Raw genomic sequence first — 15,927 nt, forward strand, 5'->3', positions numbered from 1 at the left:
CCCCAGGCTGTCTCTGGGATGGGATGGTGTTGTGGGGGGCTTCTTCCCTGAGGTCCAGCCCCTGCCCCCTCCTGTTCTCCGGGAAAGAGCCCAACCTAAAGAAGGGCCCTGATCGTAAGTGATCCAGGGCAGCTGCTGGTTCTCTGCGGACCTCACTGTCCTCCGCAAAGGCAGTGGCTCATTCCTGCCAGCCACTTCCCTGTAGTCTTGTAGCAGAAGCAAACCGGCACAGGGGTCAGTCCTGACCTTCATCTCCTTCAGCAACCGCTCTGAGGCCCCAAGAATCCGAGGGCCCGGGAGGGAGGTGCACCCAGCCCCATCTCACCCACTGGCCTCTCTGCAGACTCGGAAAACAGCTACATCCTGAGCTGCGGTGTTCCAGGCCTTCAGGACAGGACGCTACAGAAGCGCAACGGCACCAGCTCTGGCCCCGGGCCCAGCTGCTCAGGTAGCCCTTAGGCCTGTCCACACTGCACACACCTGGGTGACCCCTTGACTTTGCGTCCGGCACCATGAATGGGAGAGAGGGGCACCACCCAGGGAAGAGCTCCCTGGTCTGGGCCCTGCCCAGCGCGGCCTGCGGCAGTGGAGGTGGGCCAGGCCAGGACCTGGAAGCCCGCAGGGTGCGGGCTGCGTCCCAGCTCAGGGCTGTGGATGGTGGGAGAGCCCTTCTGGCTCTGAGGTCACAGTACAAGGATGTTTCAGTGACTCTAAAATGCGAGTCCACAGATCTCAGACTCTGTTTCGGTGGAGTGAGTTGCATCTGCTGTGGCAGTGAGGTTCTGAAAGCTGTCTGAGTCAGAAAGCTACCCTTGAAGACTGTGCCCAGTAAGTGCCGAGGCACAGCGCGCTCCCAGCCCTTTGGAACAGCAGCAGGGCTGTGGGCACAGCACAGCCAGCCTTCCCACCAGCTTGGGGGCGGGGTCTTCAGCAGCTTTTCTTATTCAGAATGCTGGATTCAATAAGATAGGTGCATTTGTGTAAATTTACCGCATACATGATGTGATTCTAAGCATCTGTGATTGTAGGATTTTTTAGTCCAAGGGGCCATGACTTGCCCTTTGAGGGAATCAGCAGTTCTGAGTATCTGTGATATTTCACACCCCTTCCCTTCCTTGTTCCCTGCTCGCCTCTGTTCTGGCCTCCTTCCTAAAAGCGTGAGGCACACTAATGGTTTGGTGATGGGGATGAGAATACCTCTGGCTAGATGGCCCCTGAGCTTACGCCTGACACCGCACCCCCAACACACACACACACACACACACACACACACACGTTCATCTTTACCAGGCCTTACAGGGAGAGAAAGGGGCAGGGAAGCGTCCCCTACTCTGGGAGGGCCGTCAGGGAAGAGTGACTCAAACCAAGCCCCACCCCAGCTCCAGGTGGATTTGTCCCCTGGCAGCCCCCGTCCCCCACCACCTCCTTGCCCGCAGGAGAGGCCACCACCTGGGGGATTTTGGCTTTCCCCAGATGCCCCTGCCACTACAATCAAGCAGAAGGCCCGCTTCAAGATCAGAGATGCCAAATGCCACCTCTGGCCCCATAGCCGCGAGCGAACAAAGGAGACCCCAAGGCAGCCGCTGCTGGGTGAGTGGGCCACCCTGGTGCCACCCCATACTAGAGGGCAAGGGGGGAGCCCCCAGGCCTGGAGCTGGGGCCCAGGGCCCAGGAGGAAAGCATCCCGCTCTGATTCCATGAAGATTCTTTCTCAAACCTGCCTGAACTCTGATCACGCAGCAGGCTTAGCCTGAGTCTCCCCTGGCCAGACCCTCAGCAGGCCCTGAGCTGGGGTGCACCGCTCATTAATGAATATGCAGGAGGTGCCTACATGTGCAGTGGTGTGGGGGACTCAGAAGGGCTCAGTGTGGGACCTGGGTCAGCCACCAAACCCTCATGAGACCCTGAGCCAGCCCTGGCCTTCTCCAGCCTCAGTTTCCCATCTGTACCATGGACTATTAGGCATGGAGGGACCCTTCCTAACAGCAGTCTGTGTGCAGGGATAGGTAAGATCCTGCTCCCTGCCCCAGGCCACCATGGTCCCTTCATTGTCTAGACAACTGTCACGTGACTTTCGTGACCCTCAAGTGTGACTCCTCTAAGAAGAAGCGCCGTGGCCGCAAGTCCCCTTCCAAAGAGGTGTCCCACATCACAGCAGAATTTGAGGTTGAGACAAAGATGGAAGAGGCCTCAGGTAGGTGAGGGCTTCTCTCGTGGGCTGTGGCGGACCTGAGGGAAAACAGCAGACTGGGCGCTGGCGGGGTCGGCTGGACACAAGGCTGGGCTCCCCACCCCACCGTGGCTTCTGGAGGAGAGGCCAGCCCGTGAGCAGAGGGGACTGGCCCATAGCCTGTGGTGGAAGAGGCAGCCGGGGCAATGAGAGGAAGGGCTCCAGGGACCACAGAGAGCCCCATGGCCTCTCCCCCCGCCCCCCTGCCAGCGTCTGGAAGGACAAATGTGTGCAGCTCCCCAGAACAGTCGAGCCAAGGACTGTCTCCCAGGTTGCAGAAGGGAGCTTGTCACCGGCTTGCTTCACCCCACTGCTTTCCTCCTGGCTGTGACTGAGTACTGAGTTGTGACAGAGGAGTTGAGATGTGTCTGCAGGTGTGCGCGGGGTGTGCCTGGCCCTGGGCCTGGGCACCATGGAAGGAAAAGTCTCTGCCCAGGCAACGCTCCCCACCACAGAGAGACACACGTACACAAAGAACACCCAGTGCCGGGTGAGACTGGGTGGTGGGCACGTGAGAACACACAGAGCCTGGAGCTGAGGTCTCTCCCCACGGGAGGGTCTCAGGAAGCTTGAGTGAGAGCTTGAAATCTAAGTTCATTGGGTGGAAGAGGTGTCAAGGAGTGGCACTGAGGCAGAGGGAACAGACTAGGCAAAGGCACAGAGGTCAGAGAGAGGAGGATGTGTCCAGGAAGAGAGGAGGGCAGGTGGCTCGACAGTGGCGTTCATACGCGCATGGGAGCATGGGATTGAGGCTGGCAAGGCAGGCGAGGGCGGGACCTCAAAGGGCTTGGATTCAAGGCCAGAGACCTGGATAGTATCCTGGGGACAGTGGCAGTCCTCAGGGGTGTTTGAGTGACAGAAAGAAGCCCCCACCCAGTGAGGTATGTGTGACGTGTTGCCATGGCAGAGGCATGGTGTGCACTCAGATCTTCGTGGCCTTGGGCAGGTCACACTTCTCAGAGCTTCAGTCTCCTCACCTGTCAGATGGGCATGACAGTGGCACTGCCCCGGGGCTGCTGTGAGGATGCACTGAGGTGGTCAAGCAGAGGCCTAGCACAGCGCAGGGCCTGGCGTAGGGGCACCCTCAGCAAAGCAGGCGGCTGCTGGTCAGGCTGCGGGTTACTCTTGTTCTCCTTCTCCGGTCCCTGCAGACACCTGCGAAGCAGACTGCATGCGGAAGCGGGCGGAGCAGAGCTTGCAGGCTGCCATCAAGACCCTGCGGAAGTCCATTGGCCGGCAGCAGTTCTATGTCCAGGTCTCAGGCACTGAGTACGAGGTAGCCCAGCGGCCAGCCAAGGCCCTGGAGGGGCCGGGGACGTGCAGCACAGGCCAGGTGCTTCAGGACAACAAGTGCGGTGAGTCCTTGCCCATGGCCACTCAGATGCTGACTTGACAAACTTTCTCTGTCCTTCTTTGCACATGCAACGTAGGTAAGCAGCGGTGGGCACATAGGGGCATGTGGGTGTGTGTACACGCTCACGCACACGCCTGTATTGTTTCTGTAGGGGTGTGCGTGTGCGTGTTATAAAACCATGAGTTCATACCGATACCCCCAGTGCAACACCCCAGGGTTCCTTCTAAGTCCCCTTCTCCGTGTTTATAAGGCTCTTCCCCAGCAGTGGGAAACCCGCTCCCTTTCTCCCGCATTTACTGATGCACCCGGTTTCCTTCTTTGCTTGTCAGTTTGTTTTGCTCAGTGTAGCCAGCCCACTCTGTTCAGCCACCATGTGTCTCTTCATTATTGCCCCTGCAGCCTCCCTCTCAGCCCAGCCAACCCCTCTGCACTGCCCCACGTCCCCAGGTGCCAACTCCTCCCCGTGCAAAGGAAAAAGGAAGGGAAGGAAATGGGAGCTTGGTTTGGGACAAAATGACTGTGGGACATCCAGGTGGAGACCTCCAGGAGGACAGGCCAAGAATCGTGGGCTGGAGGGCAGGATGTGGAGCAGAGAGCGAGCCCAGGCATGCAGGAGAGGACGCTGCAGGAGCAGCCAGAGGGGTCAGGCTCTAGGGTCCTCACAGGCCTGGATCCTGCCCCAGGCTCTTCTGGGATGTGTCTGGGGCCCCTCTGTGTCCTCCGAGCCCCAGGGAACACAGGCTGTGCCGTATATGGCAGGGGAGAGCCTGGGCTTGAGCACACAGACATGACCACCCGGCCACCACTCCCCACCTCCACCTCCAGCAGTTTCTCCACTTTGCCTCCCAGGGGCCTGCGGGCCTGGCACCTACTTCAGTGGCGAGCTCAGCCAGTGTGTGCTGTGCGTGCCGGGGACCTACCAGGATTTGGAAGGCCAGCTCAGTTGCACACCGTGCCCCAGCAGCGACGGGCTTGGTCTGGCAGGTGCCCGCAACGTATCTGAATGTGGAGGCGAGTGTGGGTGCACCCTGGAAAGGGGGGGGGAGAGGAGGCAGATAGGGCCCCTCCTGTCTAGGCTCAGGCTCCCAGAGCAAAGGCCTGGTGTGGCCACAGAGCATGGTATTTTCTAAAGCTCTTTGCCATTTCCAAACACTTTCACGATTTCCGTGCAGCACGCAAACACTTACGGGTCAACTTAGGGTTTATAACAAGGTGCATAAGTGCTTTGCGGTTGACCGAAATAGATTACATTTTATGGAATACTCCATGATCAAAACGCTTTCCACAGTGTACTGTATAGGGGAGCAAGAACTTTGCTGAACACAAAGAAGTTTATAATTTGCCTTATAAATGGTTTAGAAAGCCCTTTTTCAATTTACCAAGCACAACTGGGTTTGCAAAGAGCATTTCCAGTGACTACCCCCCACTTAACCCCATCTGTGAAATGGGCTCCTAGTCTCCCGTAGGCCTCTCTTCTGTGGGGCTCACCCCAGAGAATGCATGGGGAGAGACTCAGCGCCCTGAGAAGTGTGGTGCCTGCGAGGGTGGCTGAGTGGTCCTTGGGGTAGGACCAGCCTTTTCCCAGGGACGAAAGAGACCAGAGCCCCACCCTGAGTGTGCAGGCTGCTGGCTACTCTCGCCCACTGCCTGCTTCTGCCGTGCGTTCTCCACCCCCATGGGGACTGGCAACTGTTAGAGCACAGGGTGGCCACTCGGGGGAGAATCACTGGTTAGAAGCCGAGAATATTCCAGGGTCTGGGCTGAGAGGACACTAAACCTACACATTACTCAATGCCAGAATGTCCTCTGCATCCTGACTTTCTGCTGGAATGCTAGAATGTTCTTTATGTTGAGCTGAAACTGGCTTTCCTATGGTCTCCTCCCTTTGTCCACGGGGTGCACTTGGGTCCCTCAAAGACCGTCGCAGCCCCTCTTTCCCTCTGCTCTGGCCAGGCACTGCTGATAGACAAGGCAGCGTCGGTCAGGAGCTGAACAGGCCAGGTCCTCCTGCCCAATGGGGAGAGCCCCTCGGAAATAAATGACTGCCCCCCGCCCGAGGGGTGTCCACTCCCAGCTCAGCGTAAGGCCACATGTTCTTTGACCCCCAGCCCTTCTTTCTGGTGGGAGCAGTAAGGCCAGGCTTGGCCACTGCTGCACAGCGAGCCACTGGCAGCATCTGGACTGAGGGCCCAGCCTCCTGCCATCCCGGCCGCTGTGTCCTCCCCACCTCAGGCCTCTGCTGCCTTGGTGCCTTTTCCAGGGGCAGGGCCTGAGGCCCCCCACAGCCTCAGAGACTGCGGCGCCCCCTCCCGCCAGCCTGAGTCGTGACCTCTGCCTTCCAGGCCAGTGCTCTCCAGGCTTCTTCTCAGTCGATGGCTTCAAGCCCTGCCAGGCCTGCCCTGCGGGCACGTACCAGCCCGAGCCCGGGCGCACCGGCTGCTTCCCCTGCGGAGGGGGGCTGCTCACCAAGCACGAGGGCACTGCCTCCTTCCAGGACTGTGAGGCCAAAGGTGAGGATGCCCCACCTGCCCACCCGAGGGTGGGGCTGGGCTGCCCAGGCACCTTCTCCCTGAGCTCCTCCCACCTCCTCTGTGGTCAGAGGAGGAACCTGGAGCCGTCAGGCAGTGGACACAGGTGACCAGCACTAGGACAGGGCTGCAGTTACAGTCGCCACTTGCTGAGTGCCTAGAAGCACTGAGGGGACACTGGGGAAGGCCTCTGTCCTTCAGAGTATCTAGAAGGAAGGTTGGGAGGGTTGGGAAGGTGTAGGAGGGCAGGGCCAAGGTCAGGATCAGGGCAGACTGGCCTCGGTGGCCCCCTCCTCACCCACCAAACCCCAGCCCCCGCTCGGCTGGTGGCACGGCTTCTCTCCACTCCTGCCTCTCAGCAGCTGTCAGTCTGTCTGTGCTGCCAGCGGGGGCTGGGCAGCCAGGCCTGGGGTCCCATCGAGTGGGCTGCTGCATCCCCAGGGGCTCCCCCAACGTACTAACTGCTCCGAATTCTCCCATTCTAAACAAAGAAACGGCCACCTTCTAGCCTCCACCCCACTGACCTTATAGAAAGACTGTCTGGCCTCCTGGCCCCACTTCTGCACCTGAACTCCTCTGGTCACACTGTCACCCCCACTGCTGCCATGAAGGTGGCAGCATTACTGGGTGGTCCCTACATTACTGGGGCAAGCATCAGTTCCCAGCCTGGTCTGCCACGTGCCCCCTCCAAGTGCTCTTCCTGGCTTCCAGGAGGCCACCCTTGCTGGCCACCTTCCCCCACCTGTGGTGGACCCCGCGTGGCGGGAGGCCATGGGGTGGGAGGAGCACCTTGAACTCTGTGCTGAGCCGGACCTGGAGGGCATGGGAGGCCCTGGGGAGAGTGCCCCCTGCCCTGCCCTTCCCACCAGCATCCTTCACCCCATGTGTGTCCCCTCCCCGCAGTGCACTGCTCCCCTGGCCACCACTACAACACGTCCACCCACCGGTGTATCCGCTGCCCTGTCGGCACCTACCAGCCTGAGTTTGGCCAGAACCACTGCATCACCTGTCCAGGCAACACTAGCACTGACTTCGACGGCTCTACCAACGTCACACACTGCAAAAGTAGGTGCTGCCCTTCCGCATGGGAGGGGCTGGGCAGGTTGTGGGGCAGGGTGAGACCTGGTCGCACACCACGGCTGCGAGGAGACTATTGGCTCCCTGCTCCATTTCGCCTGCTCTCTGGCACCTGACATCCATCCCAACCTGGTGGCATGGAGCGGCAGCCCCAGCTTAGCCCTGCCTTACGCAGTGACACAGTGCCCATCACTCACCACTTCCCCTCACTCCCCGGACACAGCGTGGGCCTCTGCCCAGGCCAGGCCCTGCTCTAGTTTCTGGGTCTGCTGGGGGAGCTTACAGCCTGCAGGGGTACCGATTGGACCTCCTGGGGAGGGGACAGGCTGACCAGGCCCAGCCACAGAGAAATAGGGCAGGCCTGTGTCAGATAAGGCAGCCCAGCAAGAAGGAGCCCCTTGGGCAGGGCCTCTGAGAACCACTAGGCATGAGTGCGGAACCTGCCCTCCCACTCAGGGGCAGCCCAGGCAGGGTCCCCCAGGGAGGTGGGCTCAGGGCCTGGCTGGCATAGGAGGGCTGGGTGGAGGCTGGGCCAAGGAGGGAACAGGAACACCTGCCAGCCCTGCCCTGGGCCTCCCAGGCTGTTGGGGCCCCGGCCGGCCAGGGCCCCCTTCCAGCTGAGCCTGATCAGGCCCTCGGGCCGTGTGCCGCCAGACCAGCACTGCGGTGGTGAGCTTGGTGACTACACAGGCTACATCGAGTCCCCCAACTACCCCGGCGACTACCCAGCCAATGCCGAGTGCGTGTGGCACATTGCGCCCCCACCCAAGCGCAGGATCCTCATAGTGGTCCCCGAGATCTTCCTGCCCATCGAGGATGAGTGCGGCGATGTCCTGGTCATGAGGAAGAGTGGTACGTGTGGGGCGGGGGACCAGAGGCAGCCTCAGCCGTGTGCGCACACCCCTCACCATCTTGGCACAGCTCCGCCAGGCAGGGGCCTCTCCCCCTGGGACTCAGAGAGGACAGGCAGAGTTCACCTGTCAGGCAGGTTTGAAACCCACTTGGGTCTGACTGTAAGAGTTAGCTTTACAGAGCTCTGTGGAAAGGTCTAGAAAGCTTAGGGTATGCCCTGAGCATGAGTCAGGACCTGGTCAGGTCTGGTCTCAACTCTGGCCACAAGCCGGTCTCTCATCCCTGCTGTGAAAGGGCAGGGGACCTGCCCAGGGTGCCACAGCAGGTCTGGGCTCAGCCTGGGACCACTTCTCCAACCGTTCCTGTCACCAGCTCCACTGGCCCCAGCACCCTCCGCTTCATGGTCCACCCATAGCTGAGCTCAAGGGGGGCCAGCCTCTCCCGCCTCGGGGGCACCTCAGGAAGGCTCCCCAGGGAGCAGCGAGTGGCGGGCACCCCGGGCCCAGGAGGCTCACCATTCGCTCCCAGGGACAGAGGACTTCCCAAGTCTAAGCCTTCAGCCCCACAGCCCATGCCAGCTCATCTGCCACACCCTCCCTGAGCTTCCACTGCGGCCCTGGCTGTGCACCGGGTGCCACGTGAGCCCTGTCACAGAGGAGCAGTGAGCTGGAGGGAGACAGAGCTGGAGGGGGCTGCAATACGGGATTCACTAGGGCAGAGCAGGAACATGGTAGCGTGGGGAGGGAGCAGTCAGGGAGGCTTCCTGGAGGAGGGGGCACGGAAATGGGTCTCCAAAGGACAAGTAGGAAGCAGGGTTGAGAGTAGAGAAGGGCATTTGAGACAAAGGGAGCAAGCACAAAGGCAGGAGAGCCTTTGTGTTGGGGGGACCAGGGTTCCTCACAGGGGCTGCGTGGCTGACTGGGTGGGGGCATGCGGCCTGCAGCAGGAGGGTGGGGTCCGTGCAGAGCTGCCGTCTGTGGCAACTCAGCGATGGCGTGGCGCCCCTGCAGCCTCGCCCACATCTATCACCACCTACGAGACCTGCCAGACCTACGAGAGGCCCATTGCCTTCACCTCCCGCTCCCGGAAGCTCTGGATCCAGTTCAAATCCAACGAAGGCAACAGTGGCAAAGGGTTCCAAGTGCCCTACGTCACCTACGATGGTAAGGCACAGCCATCTCATCACAGTCCACTGTGTGCCAGCCCAGGCTGGGCCGCAGGACGCAGAGATGGGTCACACATACCCTCCCGCAAGGAGCTCCGACCTGGCAGGGGACAGACCCAGAAACAGGGTTCTCAGAGGAGCGATGCACACAGGCCGGGAGAGGCCGCAGGTGTGCAGATGAGGGCGCAGCCAGGTGTGTGCAGGCGTCAGTGTGAGGCACGGCCCAAGCAGGGTTTTGAGGTTAAATAGGGCTTTCCCAGGTAGCTGAACCCCAAGGAGGACAGTGCAGGCGGAGGGAACCCCAGGGTCAAGGGCACAGAGGCAGAGCTGCATGCAGCCACACCAGAAGGCCGCGGCGGGGCGGGGGAGGGCAGAGGCCGGAGGTTGGGGCCGCGGCTGGGCCTCACGGCCTCCTCCTCCGCGCCGCGCTTCCCAGAGGACTACCAGCAGCTCATAGAGGACATCGTGCGCGACGGGCGGCTGTACGCCTCGGAGAATCACCAGGAGATCTTGAAAGTGAGTGAGTTTATTGGGAGGGAACCCGTGTAACCCGGCAGTAGTGGCCTGTGGTGAGCCAGGCCGGCCCTGCCCCAGCCCTGCCCAGGCCACCTGGAGAGGGGAGGGAGGGAGGGTGGTGATGGGAGAGGAGGAGGAGGCCCGGGGACCACAGGGGCTCTGGGAGCGAGGACTGTCCCTCCAGACCAGGAGGCCTGAGACAAGCCGCCTGGTGGGGCTGTGGGGACCAAGACCTGGTGATGTGGCCTTGGGCAGGCTCCTTGCCAGTTCTCAGCGTCACTTTCCTCATCAGGGAAATGAGGGTAGTTCAACAGGGTGGTATCTTAAAATCAGTGGGAGCCACCCGACGCCATTGTCACTTGGAGCCACCCCTACCATTGGGACTAGGCTTCCTCCTCTTTCTGATTATGGCCTTAAGAAGCAGAGCCACCTTGACATAGAGTGGGGGCTGTGACTGTCACGTAGCGGGCACTGGCCGGAGGCCCAGGGACCTGGTTCTCACCCTCGGCCTGGGAGCCCAGGGTGGTGCAGAGGACGGAGCAGCGCCAGGCCACATGGGCCCCGCTCACCCTGCTCCAGCTGTCACGGGTCTGAGAAAAGGGACTGTTGCAGAGTTCGGGGAAGATTCACTTGGAATCGTCTGGGCCGTGCGGCGGGCGGTCCACCAGCCTGCGGTCTGCCCCCCTGCTGCACTCGGCTCCTCCCGTCCTCCTCAGGCCGCCTGTCTGTCACAGCAGAAACCAGAGTCCTCCTGGCCTTCCGCCAGTCAGTCTCGTAGGCAGGAGCGCTCTGTCCTCCTCACCCTCCCTGCCACCCGGCCCCAGCCCTCAGCTCTGCCCTTAGCTTCACCTCTCCTGGGCTGGGGCAAAACCGTGGCCGGCGAGGCCCCTGCCCTGCCTCGGCAGCAGCTCCCAGTTCTTCGTGCTCACCACACTCTTGCTCGCCAAGAGCTTCTCTGGAACATTCTTCCTCAGAGAATGTCCACCCATCCTTCCCTCCTCAGCTCAGGCGTCCCACCCTCTGGGCAGCCTGCCCAGACCTCCCCGACCAGGGTGCACACCCGGCACAGACTCTTAGAGCCCCCCCCGGCCCTCCCTCCTGGCACCCGTGAGCGCTGCACCTTGGGTTTCTTCTGTGGTTGTGTGGACCCGGCCCCTCACGGGGAGCAGCCGCGGGGCTCTGGGTCCCTATTCTGTGTCCAGCAGCCGGGACCCTCTGTTTCTCAAGGGTACGGATGCAGGCCGGGGGTGGGGGTGTGAGGGGCGTGTGTGGCGAGTGGGTGAGTGTGTGGTGTGTGTGGTGAGTGTGTGTGGTGAGTGTGTGTGGTGAGTGTGTGGTGTGTGTGGTGAGTGTGTGTGGTGAGTGGGTGTGTGGTGAGTGGGTGTGTGGTGAGTGGGTGTGTGGTGGGTGTGTGGTGAGTGTGGTGAGTGTGTGGTGAGTGGGTGTGTGGTGAGTGTGTGGTGAGTGTGTGGTGAGTGTGTGGTGTGTGTGTGTGGTGAGTGTGTGGTGGGTGTGTGGTGGGTGTGTGGTGTGTGTGGTGAGTGGGTGTGGGTGTGTGGTGAGTGTGTGGTGTGTGTGGTGAGTGTGGTGTGTGTGTGGTGAGTGTGTTGTGTGTGTGGTGAGTGGGCGTGTGGTGAGTGTGTGGTGTGTGTGTGGTGAGTGTGTGGTGACTGTGTGGTGTGTGTGTGGTGAGTGTGTGGTGTGTGTGTGGTGAGTGGGTGTGTGGTGAGTGTGTGGTGTGTGTGTGGTGAGTGTGTGGTGTGTGTGTGGTGAGTGTGTGGTGTGTGTGTGGTGAGTGGATGTGTGGTGAGTGTATGGTGTGTGTGTGGTGAGTGTGTGGTGTGTGTGTGGTGAGTGTGTGGTGAGTGTGTGGTGTGTGTGGTGAGTGTGGTGTGTGTGGTGAGTGTGTGGTGTGTGTGGTGAGTGTGTGGTGTGTGTGTGGTGAGTGTGTGGTGAGTGTGGTGTGTGTGGTGAGTGGGTGTGTGGTGAGTGTGTGGTGTGTGTGGTGAGTGTGGTGTGTGTGGTGAGTGTGTGGTGTGTGTGGTGAGTGGGTGTGTGGTGAGTGTGTGGTGTGTGTGGTGAGTGGGTGTGGGTGTGTGGTGAGTGTGTGGTGAGTGTGTGGTGTGTGTGTGTGGTGAGTGTGTGGTGAGTGTGTGGTGTGTGTGGTGAGTGTGGTGTGTGTGGTGAGTGGGTGTGTGGTGAGTGTGTGGTGAGTGTGTGGTGTGTGTGTGGTGAGTGTGTGGTGAGTGTCTGGTGAGTGTGTGGTGTGTGTGGTGTGTGTGGTGAGTGGGTGTGTGGTGTGTGGTGTGTGTGGTGTGTGTGTGGTGAGTGTGTGGTGTGTGTGTGGTGAGTGTGTGGTGTGTGTGGTGAGTGGGTGTGTGGTGAGTGTGTGGTGTGTGTGGTGTGTGTGGTGTGTGTGGTGAGTGTGTGTGGTGAGTGTGTGGTGTGTGTGTGGTGAGTGTGTGGTGTGTGTGTGGTGAGTGGATGTGTGGTGAGTGTATGGTGTGTGTGTGGTGAGTGTGTGGTGTGTGTGTGGTGAGTGTGTGGTGAGTGTGTGGTGTGTGTGGTGAGTGTGGTGTGTGTGGTGAGTGTGTGGTGTGTGTGGTGAGTGTGTGGTGTGTGTGTGGTGAGTGTGTGGTGAGTGTGGTGTGTGTGGTGAGTGGGTGTGTGGTGAGTGTGTGGTGTGTGTGGTGAGTGTGGTGTGTGTGGTGAGTGTGTGGTGTGTGTGGTGAGTGGGTGTGTGGTGAGTGTGTGGTGTGTGTGGTGAGTGGGTGTGGGTGTGTGGTGTGTGTGTGGTGAGTGTGTGGTGTGTGTGTGTGGTGAGTGTGTGGTGAGTGTGTGGTGTGTGTGGTGAGTGTGGTGTGTGTGGTGAGTGGGTGTGTGGTGAGTGTGTGGTGAGTGTGTGGTGTGTGTGTGGTGAGTGTGTGGTGAGTGTCTGGTGAGTGTGTGGTGTGTGTGGTGTGTGTGGTGAGTGGGTGTGTGGTGAGTGTGTGGTGTGTGTGGTGTGTGTGTGGTGTGTGTGTGGTGAGTGTGTGGTGTGTGTGTGGTGAGTGTGTGGTGTGTGTGGTGAGTGGGTGTGTGGTGAGTGTGTGGTGTGTGTGGTGTGTGTGGTGAGTGTGTGGTGTGTGTGGTGAGTGTGTGTGGTGAGTGTGTGGTGTGTGTGGTGAGTGGGTGTGGTGAGTGGGTGTGGTGAGTGGGTGTGTGGTGGGTGTGTGGTGAGTGGGTGGTGTGTGTGGTGAGTGGGTGTGTGGTGAGTGTGTGGTGTGTGTGGTGAGTGGGTGTGTGGTGAGTGTGTGGTGTGTGTGGTGAGTGTGTGGTGAGTGTGTGGTGAGTGTGTGGTGTGTGTGGTGAGGGTGTGTGGTGTGTGTGTGGTGAGGGTGTGTGGTGTGTGTGTGGTGAGGGTGTGGTGTGTGTGTGGTGAGTGTGTGGTGTGTGTGGTGAGTGTGTGGTGTGTGTGGTGAGTGTGTGTGGTGTGTGTGTGGTGAGTGTGTGTGTGTGGTGTGTGGTGTGTGTGTGGTGAGTGTGTGTGGTGTGTGTGTGGTGTGTGTGGTGTGTGTGTGGTGAGTGTGTGGTGAGTGTGTGGTGTGTGTGTGGTGAGTGTGTGGTGTGTGTGGTGAGTGGGTGTGTGGTGAGTGTGTGGTGTGTGTGGTGAGTGTGTGGTGTGTGTGGTGAGTGTGTGTGGTGTGTGTGGTGAGTGTGTGTGGTGAGTGTGTGGTGTGTGTGGTGAGTGGGTGTGTGGTGGGTGTGTGGTGTGTGTGTGGTGAGTGTGTGGGTGTGTGGTGAGTGTGTGGTGTGTGTGGTGAGTGTGTGTGGTGAGTGTGTGGTGTGTGTGGTGAGTGGGTGTGGTGAGTGGGTGTGGTGAGTGGGTGTGTGGTGGGTGTGTGGTGAGTGGGTGGTGTGTGTGGTGAGTGGGTGTGTGGTGAGTGTGTGGTGTGTGTGGTGAGTGGGTGTGGGGTGAGTGTGTGGTGTGTGGTATGTGTGTGGTGAGTGTGTGGTGTGTGTGTGGTGAGGGTGTGTGGTGTGTGTGTGGTGAGGGTGTGTGGTGTGTGTGTGGTGAGTGTGTGGTGTGTGTGTGGTGAGTGTGTGGTGTGTGTGGTGAGTGTGTGGTGTGTGTGGTGAGTGTGTGTTGTGTGTGTGTGGTGAGTGTGGTGTGTGTGTGGTGTGTGGTGTGTGTGTGGTGTGTGTGTGGTGAGTGTGTGGTGAGTGTGTGGTGTGTGTGTGGTGAGTGTGTGGTGAGTGTGTGGTGTGTGTGTGGTGAGTGGGTGTGTGGTGAGTGGGTGTGTGGTGAGTGTGTGGTGTGTGTGGTGAGTGTGTGGTGTGTGTGGTGAGTGTGTGTGGTGAGTGTGTGGTGTGTGTGGTGAGTGTGTGTGGTGTTTGGTGAGTGTGTGGTGTGTGTGGTGAGTGGGTGTGTGGTGAGTGTGTGGTGTGTGTGGTGAGTGTGTGGTGAGTGGTGAGTGTGTGGTGAGTGTGTGGTGTGTGTGTGGTGAGTGTGTGGTGTGTGTGTGGTGTGTGTGTGGTGAGTGTGTGGTGTGTGTGTGTGGTGACTGTGTGGTGTGTGTGTCGTGTGTGGTGTGTGTGGTCAGTGTGTGTGGTGTGTGTGTGGTGAGTGTGTGGTGAGTGTGTGGTGTGTGTGTGGTGAGTGTGTGGTGTGTGTGGTGAGTGGGTGTGTGGTGAGTGTGTGGTGTGTGTGTTGAGTGTGTGTGGTGTGTGGTGTGGTGAGTGGGTGTGGTGAGTGGGTGTGTGGTGGGTGTGTGGTGAGCGTGTGGTGTGTGTGTGGTGAGCGTGTAGTGTGTGTGGTGAGCGTGTGGTGTGTGTGTGGTGAGCGTGTGGTGAGTGTGTGGTGAGCGTGTGGTGTGTGTGTGGTGAGCGTGTGGTGTGTGTGTGGTGAGCGTGTAGTGTGTGTGGTGAGCGTGTGGTGTGTGTGTGGTGAGTGTGTGGTGTGTGTGTGGTGAGTGTGTGGTGTGTGTGTGGTGTGTGGTGAGTGTGTGGTGTGTGTGTGGTGAGTGTGTGGTGTGTGGTGAGTGTGTGGTGTGTGTGTGGTGTGTGTGTGGTGAGTGTGTGGTGTGTGTGTGGTGTGTGTGTGGTGAGTGTGTGGTGAGTGTGTGGTGTGTGTGGTGAGTGGGTGTGTGGTGAGTGTGTGTGGTGAGTGTGTGGTGTGTGTGGTGAGTGGGTGTGTGGTGAGTGGGTGTGTGGTGGGTGTGTGGTGAGTGTGTGGTGTGTGTGGTGAGTGGGTGGTGTGTGTGGTGAGTGGGTGTGTGGTGAGTGGGTGTGTGGTGAGTGGGTGTGTGGTGGGTGTGTGGTGAGTGTGTGGTGTGTGTGGTGAGTGGGTGTGTGGTGAGTGGGTGTGTGGTGTGTGTGTGGTGAGTGTGTGGTGTGTGTGGTGAGTGTGTGGTGTGTGTGTGGTGAGTGTGTGTGGTGTGTGTGTGATGAGTGTGTGTGGTATGTGTGTGGTGAGTGTGTGGTGTGTGTGGTGAGTGTGTGCGGTGAGTGTGTGGTGTGTGTGGTGAGTGTGTGTGGTGAGTGGGTGTGTGGTGTGTGTGGTGTGTGGTGAATGTGTGTGGTGAGTGTGTGGTGAGTGGGTGTGGTGAGTGGGTGTGTGTGGTGTGTGTGGTGAGTGTGTGTGGTGAGTGGGTGTGGTGAGTGGGTGTGTGTTGGGTGTGGTGAGTGTGTGTGGTGAGTGGGTGTGGTGAATGGGTGTGTGCTGGGTGTGTGGTGAGTGTGTGTGGTGAGTGTGTGTGTGTGGTGTGTGTGGTGTCTGTGTTGGGTGTGTGGTGAGTGTGTGGTGTGTGTGGTGAGTGTGTGTGTTGGGTGTGTGGTGGGTGTGTGGTGTGTGTGTGGTGATTGTGTGGTGTGTGTGGTGAGTGGGTGTGGGGTGAGTGTGTGGTGTGTGTGGTGAGTGTGTGGTGAGTGTGTGGTGTGTGGTGTGTGTGGTGAGTGGGTGTGTGGTGTGTGTGGTGAGTGTGTGGTGTGTGTGGTGAGTGGGTGTGGGGTGAGTGTGTGGTGTGTGTGGTGAGTGTGTGGTGTGTGTGGTGAGTGGGTGTGGGGTGAGTGTGTGGTGTGTGTGGTGAGTGTGTGGTGAGTGTGTGGTGTGTGGTGTGTGTGGTGAGTGGGTGTGTGGTGTGTGTGGTGAGTGTGGTGTGTGTGGTGAGTGTGTGGTGAGTGTGTGGTGTGTGGTGTGTGTGGTGAGTGGGTGTGTGGTGTGTGT

General features: G+C 59.7%; 1 protein-coding gene across 2 annotated transcripts in view; it reads left to right on the top strand.

Moving 5' to 3' along the window:
• Positions 1-15,927, top strand: part of SCUBE1 (signal peptide, CUB domain and EGF like domain containing 1) — a 118,018-nt gene that overhangs the window by 100,005 nt on the left and 2,086 nt on the right. For both annotated transcript variants that reach the window (XM_045554719.1, XM_045554718.1), the window contains 10 exons: positions 344-448; positions 1,474-1,590; positions 2,057-2,194; positions 3,382-3,585; positions 4,434-4,595; positions 5,927-6,094; positions 7,016-7,177; positions 7,844-8,041; positions 9,052-9,204; positions 9,643-9,722. In XM_045554719.1, the coding sequence (XP_045410675.1) occupies positions 344-448; positions 1,474-1,590; positions 2,057-2,194; positions 3,382-3,585; positions 4,434-4,595; positions 5,927-6,094; positions 7,016-7,177; positions 7,844-8,041; positions 9,052-9,204; positions 9,643-9,722 (1,487 nt within the window). The remainder of the gene's footprint in view (positions 1-343; positions 449-1,473; positions 1,591-2,056; positions 2,195-3,381; positions 3,586-4,433; positions 4,596-5,926; positions 6,095-7,015; positions 7,178-7,843; positions 8,042-9,051; positions 9,205-9,642; positions 9,723-15,927) is intronic.

The sequence above is a fragment of the Lemur catta genome, chromosome 6 (assembly GCF_020740605.2).
Source record: "Lemur catta isolate mLemCat1 chromosome 6, mLemCat1.pri, whole genome shotgun sequence".
In the NCBI taxonomy this organism is placed as follows: Eukaryota; Metazoa; Chordata; class Mammalia; order Primates; family Lemuridae; genus Lemur; species Lemur catta.